General features: G+C 35.4%; 2 protein-coding genes across 2 annotated transcripts; one reads left to right on the forward strand and one right to left on the reverse strand.

Annotated features, from left to right (window-relative positions):
• The first annotated feature begins 726 nt into the window (after window positions 1–726).
• Window positions 727–3,602, forward strand: LOC117327441. Its single transcript, XM_033884411.1, has 2 exons — window positions 727–1,009; window positions 1,485–3,602. The coding sequence occupies exons 1-2, from the start codon at window positions 801–803 to the stop codon at window positions 2,902–2,904; spliced, it is 1,629 nt and encodes a 542-aa protein (XP_033740302.1). The 5' UTR covers window positions 727–800; the 3' UTR covers window positions 2,905–3,602.
• A 3,225-nt stretch (window positions 3,603–6,827) lies between these two features.
• Window positions 6,828–16,261, reverse strand: LOC117327443. Its single transcript, XM_033884417.1, has 5 exons — window positions 16,235–16,261; window positions 12,968–14,353; window positions 9,130–9,571; window positions 8,474–8,626; window positions 6,828–8,184 (listed from the first exon to the last, which is right to left on the reverse strand). Exons 3-5 carry the CDS (start codon window positions 9,344–9,346, stop codon window positions 7,604–7,606), a joined length of 951 nt encoding a protein of 316 aa, XP_033740308.1. The 5' UTR covers window positions 9,347–9,571; window positions 12,968–14,353; window positions 16,235–16,261; the 3' UTR covers window positions 6,828–7,603.
• Window positions 16,262–16,845: the final 584 nt, after the last annotated feature.

Here is a 16,845-nt window from a genome sequence, read left to right on the forward strand (position 1 = left end):
AGCGGATGCTTTTGATTTCTTTAACCAGTGGGCACCGTCGACCAAAAACGGGGCGAAGTTGGGGTCTAATGAAAGTGTATATAATAAGTTCTGACGCCAATTTTCGAAAGAGTTCACTGTTTCGATTTTGGTTAAACACCATTGTTTTGGTGCTCTGTGTGTGTTAGCCATTGTGATGAGCTATACTGTACTGTACTGTAAATAGACTGGGCTATCCTCGGTAGACTTTACTACGGTATGACTTCTGTGTTTAGCGTGTCCGATGTATAACATGTACTTACAAAGTTTGTTTGTAGTCAGGAGTGAGATCGTAAATCGCTACCACCACGCCAGTTGAGTGGATGGAACACAAAATCACAAACAGCCCAGGCTAATATAACCTCGTGGTTTAATGGTCGAGCAGGAGAACGGAAAACAACAAGCGAATGTAACATACAAAATACACCGGATAACAATATCCGGAATTGACGTGTATAAACTACAATACCAATATTGGCGTTGGCCTTAACATTATTTCATTTCTATTAGCAAAACACTTCTAATTATATTTTACCCAAGTTCATGTAAAGATTTTTAACACATACATATGTTGAAATAGAAATAATATATAGAAAAAATATTCATACTTTAGAATTTATAATTACATGTTCATTGGTCCTCAAGGTCTTCATTTTAAATATGCAAAATGCCTCAAGCTCTATGACACATTCATTAGGTTCTTAAATGGTTAGAAAATTATATCACTAGTGTTGTTAATTTTTGTTTTGCTTTATTTAACAGGTGTATATTCATCAGAGGCTATGGAAAACTACAGATCCCTTGATGCCCATGTGTTCTTCGTATCTGGATGGGTGCAGACAGTTTTTCATAGAAAGACAACCTGTGGACATGTGATTGCAAAGGCAGATGTGAAACCATCATGGAGAGTGACAGACGAGCCTCATCACCCTTGGGTTGCTTTAAAGAGAAATAGACCAGTTATCACTGCCCATTGCGACTGTATGGCTGGGTAAGTAATCTGTGTACGTCCCATCGTAAATTTGTTTTATGACTAATTAGAGATGGATCAGAGGGCAAGTTTTAAAAAAGTTGAAGTCTTTTAAATTACATAAGTGTTGTTTATACTTAAACTCAATGAGTTGTCTTAATGAATTAAAATAATTCAATATCTGGTATATTAAAATTAATAAAATGGCAAATATGCCATGCCTATTATACGTACAGGATTCTTGACCAAATAACTGTGTTAAAAATGATCATATTGCATTATTCAGTAACTTAACAACATTGAAGATATTTAAGGCCATAAGGGAAACGTGTAGAAAATTTACCAATAAATTGTGAAGAAATGAGACTGAATGATAAATTATATCCATAAAATGTGAAACATAATGCCTATTATTTATTTTCCATGATTCGGCTATGTCATTTATCATTTTTTTTAGCTTGTTGTTTGATGTTTATTTTGTTTTTAAATTTTGTAGACTCGGAGAGACCTGTTCTCACATTGGCGCCCTGTTGTTCAAGATGGAAGCAGCGGTCCGTTTCGGATATACAAGGTCCACCTGCACCGATGAATCGTGTCTATGGAACCAGTGTTTCACCAAGGATGTGCAGCCAGCACCAATATCGGACATTAAGTTTTATAAACAGGCAGCTAAGGATAGACTTACTAATAAGAAATTTAAGACTCAACCTACACCATCAACAGAGGAAGAGCAACAGACATTTTTAGAGTCTTTAAGTAGCCTGGAGGAAAATTTAGTTGGACTTAGTGCCTTCAAGGAGTATGCGGGGCCTTTTGTTGGACTAGGACCAAAACTGGTAAAAGATAAACTACCACCCTCTTTGAGGAACATGTTTAATGAAAGAAACAATATGATGTCAGATGAAGACTTTTTGCAGTTATCTGAGAAAACCATTGAAAATTTCAAAATAACAGTTGATGAAGTAAAGAAGGTGGAGGACATTACTAGGAGCCAATCAAGTTCCTTAGCCTGGCACCATCAGAGATCTGGCCGCATCACTGCCTCAGTTGCAGGGGAGGTACTGCATACTTCAACATCAAATCCGTCACTTTCCCTCTTGAAGAAGATATGCATTCCCAACACGTCATCACCAACTGTACCTTCATTGAATTGGGGAAAGCAGCATGAAGAAGATGCTTATAAACTGTATCAGTTTCTGATGGAAGTGGAAGACAGCGGTGAGCTAGATATTATTCCAAAAGGAGAGATCTTTTTGAAAGACATATCTCATAAGCATGTGAACTTAAACGTGGCAAAGGCAGGATTTTGTATTTCTTTCAGTAAACCTTTCCTTGGGGCTTCACCAGATGGCCATGTGTTTTGTGCGTGTTGTGGGAAAGGCCTTCTGGAAATTAAATGTCCATACAACATGAGGCAAACAACATTGATGGAGGCTTTAAAGGACAAAACTTTCTGTCTGGATGCAGACACATTCAGTGTGAAGAGAAACCACAAGTACTTTGCACAAGTACAGCTACAGATGTACGCTTGTGATGGTCAATACACAGATTTTGTGGTATGGAGCCCCAACGATTGTGTAATTAGCCGTATTCGAAGGGACGATGCCTTTATCGACGAAATGGTTGAAAGTCTTGAACAGTTTTGGAAGTGTGTGGTTTTACCAGAGTTGTTGACCAGAAAGATTGAAAACAGCAATGTAAACAAGTCTGGCAACATAACTGGATACATAGTTCAGAAAGATGCTGACAAAACATTCTGTTTATGTAAAACCACGAAGGACAATGCAGACATGGTTGGATGTGATAGATGTGATGACTGGTTTCATCCAGCGTGCTTGAAGTTAAAGAGACTACCCAAATCCAAAACATGGTACTGTCCTAAATGTAGACAGCAAAAGAAAAAACAGAAATTGTGACATTCTGACATAATGTGAAAGGTTTTGCTATGTATTCCCAGGGATTTCGGGTGTATCTTGTGAACTATGAAGTGACTTCGATATGTAGTGTCTAGTGTTAATGTATATTTGGCAAAATCAATAATGCTTTCCTGTAAAAAAGTGATGGAAAGTGAAATTTTCTCTTTTATTTCACAATTACTGATGATGATATGCCAGAACATTTTGTGTTTTATACTTGTTATTACTTTTAATTTGCAATCATGATCTCAGATATAGACCTATTCAAATAAGATCAACTGCATGATCAATATAACAAAAGATTCAAAATATTTCTTATGACTTTGATTCACAGTTCTGTTTATATATATTGCTAGGAGGTTGTGTATTATACTTGTTATTACTATTAATTTATGATCATGATCTCATATGTATAACAAAAAAATTGAAATAACTCTTACGATTTTGATTCAAAGATATGTGGTGTATAGGTTGTGCAATGTTGTGAATACAGAATAGTACTAGACCCAAATGAATTATATATAAATGCCCATGGATAATATATTTATAATGTATGAGAATTGTGCGTTAGGCTGTGCAAGATCGTACCGTCAGCGTTACTTCGACATGAGGAATCAGATGAGCACAGACTGGCAAAAAAAAACGATGTCTGAACGGAGGTATATGGCAGCGGCAAAAAAAATTGTCCCCGAAAAATATGAACCTGTCCTTATGGCGCAGTTAAAGACTGCAGTATTTATGGCCAAAAACAACATTTCAGACAGACATTACTCTAGCCTAATTGATTTACAGGTATACTTAATTTTAATCAATACAGCTGTCAGCAATGTGATTACTGTAAATATTTCAAATGACATAAATAAAATAAAGTTTTAGTTAGTAGAAAGTTTAATGCAGTTGACAAAAATAATTTTACTGTAAAAAATTTCAGGATCAAAGATTATTTTAAAAAAAAATAACCCCCCCACACACAATGTTAATATTTTATCATCTGGCTTTTATGTAATCATGCCACAAGAATTTAAAAAAATATAATATTGATCAAATTTTAGACAAGTAGATTCTAGATAAATTTTAATTTGCATTGACAGATTTTGAATTATAATTTTTTTCTTATTACAGTTATCAAATGGTGCATCAGTATTCACCTGTAGCAGTAAGATTTATACAGCTAATGATGCTGCAACACGCATGCAAAAGTGTGTTGCAGATGTGTGCAGACAGGAAATCCGTGTGAGGCTGGCTGGCACTCCGTATTTGGGCATTATGGTGGACGAAAGCCTTGACATTGCAGTGACAAAAAAATTGGTTATTTTTTGTAAAATTTTGCATTCTGGTACTGTTAAAGTAGTATTCTGTGCTAATGTTGAAGTAAAGGATGGGAAAGCAGAAACAATTTATAATTCAATTGTAGATTTTCTCAATGACATGAATGTTGATATAAGTAAAGTTTCCGGGATAGGTACAGACGGTGCAAGTGTGATGACCGGCCGTGTTCAAGGAGTTGGGGTAAAAATGAAAGCAGACAATCCAAGGATTGTACATATCTGGTGTGCTGCTCACAGGTTAGCTCTTGTAGCACATTGGGCTGCAAAAAAATCCCATTTCTGGACAGAGTACAGGAAACAATGATTAACATTTAATTTTTACAGTTATTCTGCAGTGAGGTATAACAAAATCAAAGAGCTCACAAAAATAATGAATATCCATGTGAAACGTTTTAAGAAACCAACTCAGGTTAGATGGTTAAGTGTTTTTGAGGCAGTTGAAGCAATCCACAGTTCATTGTCTGTCTTGTACTTAAGTCTTGATCACGAGGCATCATTTGGTACTGGTGAAGGGTCAGCAAAAGCCAGAGGCATCAAAATTCTTATTCAAACATACAAGTTTTTAGCCACACTCTGTTTTCTGAAAGATGTTTTATTTAGTATCACTCGCCTTAGCAAAATTTTTCAGCATGATGTGATAGATATTGGTAAAATGGATGTTATGCTCACATCAACACGTCAACACTTGCAGAGTTTTAAAGCTACAACCCCACCTGAGCTTGATGAACTGAAGACATGCTTAAGTCAACACACTGAGTTTAAGGGCATTCCTGTGACAAAGAACAATGCTGTTGAGAAAAGGGCATTTGAGAGTTTAAAAGACAAATTTCTTGAAAACTTAGAGTCTCAGTTTTCTGCCAGATTTCCAGATGAAGATATGGTTGTTTTAAAAGACCTAAATACCATTCTTAACCCACAAAAGCTTCCAAGAAATGTTCAGGAAATTCATGATCATGGTGAAGAAAATTTGGAAAGGGTAATAACTTTCTATAGTGATGTCAGGGAAGTCAATGCCAATGACTTAAGAATGTCTTTCAGTCAATTCAAATATTTGAAAGGAAACCATAGAGAACAAACTCTACAACAGTTTTGCCTGAAACTTGTTAACGAGTTCAAAGATGTGTTCCCTTCATTTTGTGTTTTAGCTGAAATTCTGCTGACAATTCCAATAACCTCTGTACCATGTGAGAGAGGATTTTCAGTCCAGAATAAAATCATTTGTCCTATAAGGAATCGCTTGTCAGTTGACAATGTTGAAAACAAAACTCTGATACAAACAAGTGATTTGGATGTTGAAACTCTTTGTGAGGGTGCATGTGTCAAATTTCTGTCTACCTACAGATCAAAGTTTGATTCAAAGCAGCAATAAAATTTTCAACTTGAAACTGTCTTGTAGAATAGACTAGTAAGTTGGATCAACTTCAGTTACTTTGAACACTGTAAATTTCATTGACACTGCATGAAAAAATAAATCAGTATTATCCAATACAGGGCCATCAATTCATTAAAATTGTCCGTCTGATTATGATTTAGAATTCATTATTGATGTTACTTAGTTAGTAAATGAATTAAATCATACTTGAATGAATCAATTCATGACAATTTTATTGTTATTAATGAACTATGTTTTAATGAGCCACCATTAAAAATATACATGAGACAACAAAAATGTGTTTGTTCTACTCTGTCGACCAGACATTATTAAAATGTACTTAATTTTAATTTTATCAGGCAGGGTAAAATTTACCCTCATAATTTTGCTCTGACCCTCTGTTGAAACAGCCAAAGGGTCAGATGTCCCTTGAACAGAAAAAACACTGGAAACACTGTCGTGATAGTAGTACTAGATATTCATATATATATATAGTGTTGCAATATGTTTTAAGTTGCAGAATATGTTCTTCAATTTGTTGGATTTATTTTTTTGATGTTAATATATAAAAGATGAATGATGAAAGAATCATTTGAATTTTAAAAAGTCTTTTTTTTTTCTGTTCCTTCTATATATGCGTGTGTACAATAATGTTTTAAAGGGACATTTTGCCCAGGATACCAATACAGTTAAAGTTCACATTTGTTTTTTTACTTTTCTAGCATTTAAATTCTAAACTAGGGCAAAAATTCCCTTTATAATTATATAATTGACATGCGCACCAGGTTATCTATATAGTCCAATTAAGTCCTCTTTTCTTTGCGGACCATCATGATCACCCCTCATAGGACAGGTATGGAATTAAGTATTTATATATATACACGTGTGTGAATTTGGACTTGTCATTGTTTTCTCCGATTTAAGTTATATCCATCAAATGTCTGGTGGATGAATCCCAACACACATAAAACAACTATATTAGCTAATTCCCATGTGTTGATACATTCTATACACTTGGCATATGGGTCCCTTTTATTTATAATGTCTTCTCGTGATAATTTTACTAGATGAAAGAAGCAAACACTGATGATAAAGAATAGTAACTCAAGAATAAAGAATTACTTTAAATTTATTTTACATACCAGTGACAAAACTGTTGTTAATTACAAGATAGTTGACGGTTTTGCAAAATTTTTTTGAAATTGTTCATCAATAATACAATATAAGATTTTGAAACAATATTTATTTGTAAAAGCTTAAGCATACTATAGACTTTGTATCCTGGCAAAAATTAACTTCAAAGACATTCTCCTGATTATTTCAAAAATATCCATAGAATTTGAAATATTCCAACATGTACAACTAAATAGTATCATACAGTTATAAAATACCTCAGCCTTTGTACACAATGCCTTGACCTAGATTGGTTAATGCAGCACAAACAGTTATCAGTTTATCACAACTAGATTCAGCAGACTCCAAACTTTCATCTTTCAAACTCTGAACACATCTAACTGGCATGGTTCCCTTTAGTATGGTAAACCTGTTCTTCATTAGTCCTATAACTCGTTCAATGTGAATTCTCACAGAAGATATCTTCCTAGATGTTTCGACCTCTGAAGCTGGCAATTGTTTTTTTCCTTTCGTGAAAGCTGGTGTTATAAGTTCAGCTGAACATTTTGTTGCAAAGTCCTCGGCTAGCGTAAAACCACGATCTGCTAAAATTTGATCACCTGGCAAATGATATTTTGGATCTATAAAATTTGAGTCGCGCACAATCTGTACATCTGAAACACGACCTCCCCACGCTTTAGACAAGAAGTTTATAGAACCTAGCGGACTGCAAGAGATAAACACTTTCACTGTAGTATGTCTCTTGTAGCTACTGAAACACTGTGCTCTTGCCAATAAATTTCTAGGTGCCTCCATGAAAATTTCAAAACAATCAATAATTGAAGTTAAGCGTGGAAATTTCTCCTTAAACACAGGTGGGATAGTTTTAAAAATTATTTCCCTGTCTTGCCACATGAGCAAGGAAATCAAAAGATAAGTTGTGTCGTAGTTTGATAAGAGTTAAGAATAACTGTTCCTTCAATGGTAGATTGTTGTTTGTTGCATTCATGAAAGTACTAAGAAAAAGGAAAATTTTCAAAAATGCTCCCCAGCTTATACCAATCATGTTTTTGCAAGCATCATCATTTCCTGCCACACTTTCTGAAGACAGGGAAGAAGCACTTAAGAGTTTCTCAAGAGATTTCACCTGGTCAAGTGCCTGATCCCGCTCATGCCTCAAGTTGGAAATCTCTGCGTACAGCATTTCTCTCTCTGATGGCTCCATTGCTCGTTGCATTGGGGTTTCAAATTCCGAAACATTAAAATCAACACTCTCTTCCAGACACATTGAGGATTCAAATGTCACATATGCATGTTCTTCATCATCCTTGTTTGTTGGTTCATCAATATGATCTGGTTCAGTTACAACATGATCTGGTTCAGTTATCTTTCCATCCTCCTCGTTGTTTTCAGACTCAGGGATGGGTAGGTTGTTCAGTTTAAGCCTCTTTCTCACATGTGATGTAGCTAAATATAGAGGAAAAAACATTACATACTTTGTAGATACACAATATACTGTCTCAGAACACTGGAAAGTCTCGCTGAATTTATAAAGAAATACTAAGAATTTTTTCCATTCCATATTATTGGTTTCACTGTGATTCTCAATATTTTTTTCTTTATAAATACTCACTTAATGATTTTGAGTTGTAATAATACAATATGAATATAACTAGGGAACTAATCTGTACTGCATGTATTTATGCAACAAATCAATAGTTATTCTATTGATAGGTACATGTAATTTATTACACACCTGAACTTGTGTTAGCTGATCTCTTCATGACCCTTTGATAGCGATCCATCTTTCCTGTAGACTTTGATGATGTTGCATCAGAGACTCTGTTTTCATTGTGAGGAAAAACAGAAGGCACATAATCAGGGTGCCGAGGATCATTTACCTTCTCACCTGAAATTTAAAAAATACAGTTATGGAATGATTTCAAACAACCAAAGCACAAGAAACTTGATTGTAATGGGATTAATTTTCAGATGCCACTTATAATAGTTTGTAAACTTACTGTATAGTTTCAAGAATTAAAAGAAGTCTTCCAAAACGGTGACAGCGAGGTTGGTATTCAACCTTGTATTAAACAGTTAAATGATTCAGCCATTTATCTCCTGACCATCAGTGGTACAGCTAAAAATTATATAATTTATTTTGAATTTTGTTATTAAATGACGAGTTGTGCAATACTACTTGTAATAACACCGTACCGGAAACGATCGCGAGTAGACATGCTGTGCAGAAAACATTCTGTCTACTGTAGACTGGCATTGAGTTAAGGTTTTATCACTTCATTTAGAGATACGTAAATATATCAATATATGATATTGCCGATATAATGTACGCCGTTGCATAATTACGTGTGTATAAAGGAGATGATAGTATTAATTCAAAAATATCCTCACCAGAAATGAAATGTGCCGAGCATACGTAACAATGTGCTGATGGTGGAGACCAAACTTTGCCATTATTAATCGTTCCGTCTGCGTTTAAAAACGCTCTGTTGATGGCTGACAACCATCTAGATCGTCGGAGTTTATCGGACGGTATAATGAAGAACTTGAAATTCGGGTTCTTCTTCTTGTTTGCAGTGCATCCCGACACACAACAGCTTTTCGGCATCTTCAACCGCGTTACCCCACTTTACCCCCAAACAAATATGGCGGTTTCGTTTCCGGGTTCAGTCACGTGACAAGTACCCGGATGACCGACTTCGAGAATCTTTTCTGCTCTTGAGAAAGGGACAGTCTGGACTATGACGCGCATGCTCAACCCAAGGGTCATCTTCCGGGTCCCACTCAGCAAGGCCAATGTCACAATGGAAACAGCGAACTATATCCTCCTCACCTATTCAAAAGCAATTGATAACATAACAATTAGACGTGATCTCAAGCAGAAAGTAACTGGTAATTCTTTTCAATTAACTGAAGGTTATGGGAGTGATAAAGTTGGCTATTCGTGAAAATGAAACGTAAATACGTCTGAAGCAGATACCACCTCACGTGATGACTGACAACAGATATTAAAAGAGGTCGCAAATTTGTGACTGAAGATGAAAGCGCAAATGTTTATCTAATCAAAGTGTTTCTATGTAACGGACACTGAGAGGTTTAACATTTTCATACCTATTGATATATTTTCATTTGGATGACAAAGCAACGGGGTGTAATATGTAATCATTTTATCTTGTCTGTAACAAGCATTTTCATTGGCTTAGACATTTATAATATCAGTCCGTAACGTAAAAAGTGATGTCGCCGTTTATATAGTCGCCCTTGATTGGCGGATGGAGCGAAATTAAAGTGAATTTTTGCAGGCTTCATTTATAGTACGATACCATTTTTTTTATATTTTTTATACCTCAATAACAAAAAGATGTATCCAAGTTTATCCTTATTCATGGAGCACAACTGACATCCGACTCGTGACATTATATCATTTATAAAGGAATATGTTTATGCGCAACAGACTTTCAAATTCTAGTTGATTGAAATTTCGAGACGCGACAATTATATCCTAATAAAACAATTCTTTTGTCTGGTATCATAAGACCGTATCACAGTTGGCATTTACTGTCGTATGGCTTGGCATATTCTTGGGCATAAGAGTAAACAGACAATGCAAAGCTCTCAATATACTCTGTTCCGTCAAATCGAATTCCTGTTACGGTGTCTAAAAATTTGACTGGTTTAACTAATGCCGACATGCCCTACGCAGTAGATGAAAAGTAGTTCATGACGTGTTTCTTCAAATTTTTAAAGCGACACACCTACAACTCTAAAATTGACATGGTCGTTGTTTACAAATGGAGGTTTAGCAGTGTAAAATGAATTTATCCTGAAGTAAAAAAAATTATTCCGGGTGACAATTCGAAAACAATGGTACTTCAGAATAATTATCACGTTGTTCAATAAACCACAAGCAAATAAATAACATGATTCTACAGATAATAACACTTAAACTTAATAAACAGAATGTTCCAGTTATTGAACCCAGATGACGGAGTTGTCGGTAAGGCGGGCATTTAAGACCATAACGTGGACTTTATTATTCTCTTTTTAACAGAAAATGTTGATATAAGTATTGGACCGTCTTTCGGACAAAAATTGATGTGTGTCGGTAAAGTTCTTGTGTTACAATCGAGGGATACGTTGGGGGAATTACCCAGAAAAATGACAACACAACACCATCATTCTCGCTTCGTGGCGGCAACTCTTTATATTCCGGAAAAACAACAAAGCAAACTAATATTTGAACCAAAATATAAACAACTGGCTGACATTATCCGGAACTAAGACATTTCATGGTCACCTAAAATATATATTTTACATATATATAACATGCCCCCCCCAAAACAAAAATTTTACCCTAGGGAAATTTTTTGAAGAACCATGAAATGAATTAGAAACCCAAAGTACATACATGTAGTTATTATTTATAAATCAATGATCTGATTATGATAGATCAACATTTGAAATTTCAGTCATTCCACAAAGTCCATATGCCAAATAGAAATGTTACTCACTCATCATCATTACATAATATATAAAACTGAAACATCATAATCTCACTAGATTAATTAAGATACAATTCTGCACCACATAACACAATAATCTGTAATATATACATGTATGCTGAAACTAAACTGTATAGTACGTATATATACACTGTTTATAGGGTTCCCATTGGATAATATTATCAATATTACTCGACAATGTATAACGTATCATCTATAAACAGTCTACAACACCGACTTAAATCACTTCAGTAACGAGATATTGTCAAATTATAAAATCACTTATTTATCAGAATGCTAGTAGGTCTTTGGAGTTGATCGAGCATGTCCCATCATCAGACTTTTTCACAATACTGTCAAAATTGGACGGTTTCGAAACAGTGGTCACATGATTGACTTGCGAAGATGTCAAGTTCCTCTTTCTCGACATTTGTTGAGCAAATGGGTTTGTGTCCCATCCAAAGTCATCATCACTAGGACTTGTCGGTAGAGAATTGGCTTTCTCCTCACGAACGAATCCAGCTGTGATAGTTTTTGGAGGGTTGATCTGGTGCACATTATTGAAAGGTTGACCTGTTGGTTGAGCAATTAACGTTCCTTCACAAACGGGTTTACCAATATTCAATAGCGCTGTCTTTGGATGACTCGAAGGCGACTTCACACATGATGTAGCAATAACCTCAGGTTTAGGCTCAATGCTGATAGGCTTAACAGGGTTAGGGTCACACTGTGTCATCACACTAACACTATGTAAAACTGGCTGTTCAACAGAAACACCAGAGTCGTCTGTACTCTTTGGAATAACCACCTGATCATGACTCTTAATCCCTTTCCGCCTTTTCCATGCCTTGGTTCGTCGCTTTCCGTGCCTGATCTGTGACGGCGACTTTGATTTCGGTTTAACCTTGGTAATATCACAGGAATCACCATGACCTGTCAAATCCCACTCAATACTAAGTGATAAATGATGCTGGTCGTCCTTGAGCTCGTATTTAAACGGTAAGGAATCGAACCTCAAGTCATAGGTTTGTAATATTCGTACTATCTGATTTGGTAGCATCTCAATGGTATAAATCGTGTCAATCAAAAAGACATGAAACGGCAATACAGTCACATCATAGGCATAACACACATCAAACGGTCACAGCGGCTGCCTGCCACACACGTGCTTACGCAAATAATAAGTTCACATTACAATTCGACGGTAAAATCAAAATAAAACGATGAGGCACTTGCTTGGCAGTTGAGGTTTCCTTGAGTTTGGATTCTCCACCATGTTACAATCGAGGGATACGTTGGGGGAATTACCCAGAGAAATGACAACACAACACCATCATTCTCGCTTCGTGGCGGCAACTCTTTATATTCCGGAAAAACAACAAAGCAAACTAATATTCGAACCAAAATATAAACAACTGGCTGACATTATCCGGAACTAAGACATTTCATGGTCACCTAAAATATATATTTTACATATATATAACACTTGCATATAAATCCACGAGAGATAACATGTAAATAAAGTTTCATGCTTATATATGTTTAAATCGAAACAAACCATATTGATTCAACGTATACAAGGTAATATTACTTATCAAACAATTCATTGCAGCGATGTACTTTGTGAATGGTGGATTTTTATAATTTTACTTTAAAATTTTGCCTTGCCATTTTATCTGTTTTATTAATCAAAATCATTTTTAAAAAATCCTATTTCCAATGTTTACCTGTGAAGAATAAACCGCTCTCCACCAGTATATCTGTATTGTGCTGTGGTTTTGTCCAAGCTCTAAAGGAAAGTGTGCGCGACTCTGGTGATGTGTACATAGGATTGCGAGGGGAGTACATCAAATGGTCGGCACCACCGGAAGCTGTTCCTATGAGGTCAGACTCGGAAGTGACGTCAGAATTTATAGTCTCAGTATTCTCCAAAGATTCGGCTTGATTATGTGTACGATCAGGTGAACTGTGTCGTCGGTTTGATTGAACATCGGTTTCGTGTTCTCCTGAAGGAACACTTTCTGTAAATAAAGTCGGCTCATTCACCTCTGGATTTAATGCAAGACTATTGTCTTCTGGTGTTCTTGAAGTATTGTCTAATACTACACTTTCTGCTGTAGAAAAATTGTCAGCACATCTATCATTTTTATTTTTGTTATCATCATTTTGAGGATATTCTTGTTCTTCCTCCGAAAAACATTCCCTGGTTGACACTGAGCATTCTTGGCTGTACTTTTGGTGAGAAGGTATCTTATTGTTGCCGTTCAGCTCTGATGAATCTGCAACCAATCCGTAGAAACTACATTTAACATGCTTTCGGTCATTGTTATCCCGAATCAATCCTGGTCTAGCCAATTCGCATGACGGTGATGACATGGATGATGCATTCTGTATTTTCTTCTGTGTATCGAACACCTGTTGAGTAACCGATTGTTCTATTGGTCTGTAGTTGCAGAGATTTTTCTTAAATTTGTTCTGTATAACAGTAAGTACGCGTGCAATAACTTCTTCGTTTATTAAGACACTTAGATTGGCTGTCAACGCTTTTTTGAATATTAATTTTGATTTCATACGCGGTGATGATCTGCAGATTACATCCACTGAAGATGGGAGTTTTCTACATGTGATATTGTCGGGATATATTTGGAAGGTCACTGTCAATACTGTTTCGAAAGTAGCGCATTTTGTGTTGGATCCAGGCCCTTGTTCCCGTGTTTTTTTCACGCATATCATCAATGAAAAGGTGTACGTGGAATGTTTTACTCGTGATACAAACAGACCCAATAAGTTCCCGTGACGTGATTAAGACTTCACAAAATCTAATAAGTGTTGTTACAAAGTAGACACATGAGGGACGAGACTGTTTTGACGCCAGTGATTCAGTATCATCACCGTTAAAGCTGAATAGCTTTTCTACTAATTCCTGTAACTGCCCAGATTCTTGAAAAACAGCATCTCCATTCTCGATACTATTGTTTTCCAGTTCGACATTTGATGATCTATCAGTTCGCAAACATGGGATAGTACCTGGCTTGTCTCTACCGATGTTATCTTCGCCGATTGGACAAAACTTTAAGTTCTTCGTTGCATGTCGTTCTGGTGTTTTGGTCAATCTGAATTTGAAAATAAACAGAACATTATTATCGGTATTAAATTCAAACAATCTATTTTAACCTTATCAAAACAAATTTCCATCCTGAAATCAATAGGCATCGACAAAATATGCGTATATAATAAGAGAATGTGGTGATCAATTGTTAACGAAATAAAATTAAAACGCAAAAAGAAAAAAACCGTAACTGCAAACTTCCTTTTAGTAGGTCGCTGGCCGGCCTCTTATACCTGAAGTAAATACAGATTCTTTTTTTTCACAAAAAGTGTGATATTAGGAGCATGATTGCTTAAAATCTAGAAGAACCGAGTTGTTAAAATTTAGGGGGGCGGCAAACTGATCCGTTTAGTATGCCGATGGTTGTCAGCACCAGCTTATTCATGGAATACCTTACATGTCAAAGGACGTGTGCTGATAGAGGCTGTTCATACACAACGTGACAAACCATGACAGTAAATACTAAGTCTAGAGTCATCCTCGATGCAAACTTCTACAGCGAAAGCTACATAGGCCTGTATATGGCTCTCATAATGGAAATGTATACCAAAAACGAACAAGACAGTGTTGTATGTATGATCAGCTTAACCTAATGACCTATAACCTTTGACCAGATATTGTTAGAGTTGTATATTGACATTACAAACAAAAATTAAAATCTGATGGGTCATATGCAATGACAGAATTCTGAGAGCTTCCTAAAAGGATTTCTAAAATGTGCGATTTACTCCTGAAAAAAATCCTAATTACTTTAATTTTATTCTCAAACTAGCGAAAAGGGCCCTGAAAACAAGGTGCCCGAGACCAACGAGGGCATTATCATCTTATTTCAAAGTTGAGATTGAACTAGTTCAAGCGCAAAACCTCGGAAAAGTACAATTATAAACCTCCTGCTGGCAAACTTTTACACTTGAACACACGTACATACACAAGCGTGATCCAAATTTGTCACAGCTGTAACAGGTGAATACTGTATATTGCATGTGATTTATTTATAGTATTTACAGGAAGCAAAATAAAACTAAAAATAGACACAAACATTGTGCAATCGCAATTAATCAGTTGGTAATTTTTGATTAATGCTTTATATTAGGTATGATTCTATAAATGTTATATAATACCCATTGTACGATAACCACACCCACATCCAGGATCTATACAATGTATAAATAAGATATATTTAGTACATACAGTGTACATTGGTATTATTTATTTATTTTTTTTAAATTGCTAACTTTTACGAATAACAACGTGAAAATATAACTGTTTGATAACCATTGAATTCGTGTCTTCGTTTTCCGTAGATTTTACTTTCGATATAATGTATAATGTATTACGCGGTCTGTTGTAATGTCTTGACTTAACCCAACGTAACTGTTTAGCGCGGACATGAAAATCCCTTTCAATGCCGCGCTTGCATCTCCATGTATATACATATTTTTTTCGTGTTTTCTTCTAATTCCCCTGTTCATTTACTTTTTTTATGTCGATTTCCTTGTATTTAAAATCTCCAACCGGAGGAAATAAAGTATGATGATGATGATGAGTTTATACCACACGTGGAATGAACCCTAAACACGTTTTGATTGGTTGTCACAGTGACCTTTGACCCTAACTGCAATTGTTATTAACGTCATCAATAATTATACTTGGCCACGTTATCCTTTGATTAAAGTCGATATCATTGTTGTAGAAACAGATCACATAACTCGTGATTTTTGGATATGGAATCTATTTCAAACTCGTTTTTTTTTTAATTTGCACTTGCTGAAGCTCGTGTCTTTTGCAACTTTGAAAGAAATAACTTACTCGAATGAAATAAATTCCATATCAAACAACCACTCATTGTGTGACCTGTATATTCACACTGCATTTGTTTACAAACCTTGTCTCCGAATTACGTCTTGGCCTGATAGATATGGTCTCAGACATCTTTCCTGAAACGAATCATAAATCAAATATGAAACTAATTGCCCAAATGGATGACAGCAATTAGTTTGTTAATGTTTTATATTCATGACAGGTCACGTGTCATTGTATGCAAATGTATATTAAAGATTTAAGATATTTCGTTTATAACAGGATACATTATAATTCAAAGTTAACGTCACACGTTGAAATATCACGATTCAGAATGAGACGTTAGGTTTAATGGATATGTAGTGCATTCTCCGAGAAATAAATCCCCGAATCATATATCATCATAGATTTCCTTTCATTACAATATACAGTGAGTGCACTTAAATCACGCTTATGCCTTATAATGTGTACAGTTTAAATTATATTAACATTACAAACAACTGTAGATAAGTATCGGTCTATAAACATATTTATATATCGAGATTTACCATCAAAACAAGCGATTATTTTGATTATCATTTTTCTAGCCGAGCAATGATAAGTTCATAATTATATATAATAATGTTTTGTGTCTTAGTTAGACGAGTAAACGTACAATTAAAATATATTGTAAAATGTATTGTTAATGTTTCGTTT

Source organism: Pecten maximus, chromosome 5, assembly GCF_902652985.1.
Source record: "Pecten maximus chromosome 5, xPecMax1.1, whole genome shotgun sequence".
Classification (NCBI taxonomy): domain Eukaryota; kingdom Metazoa; phylum Mollusca; class Bivalvia; order Pectinida; family Pectinidae; genus Pecten; species Pecten maximus.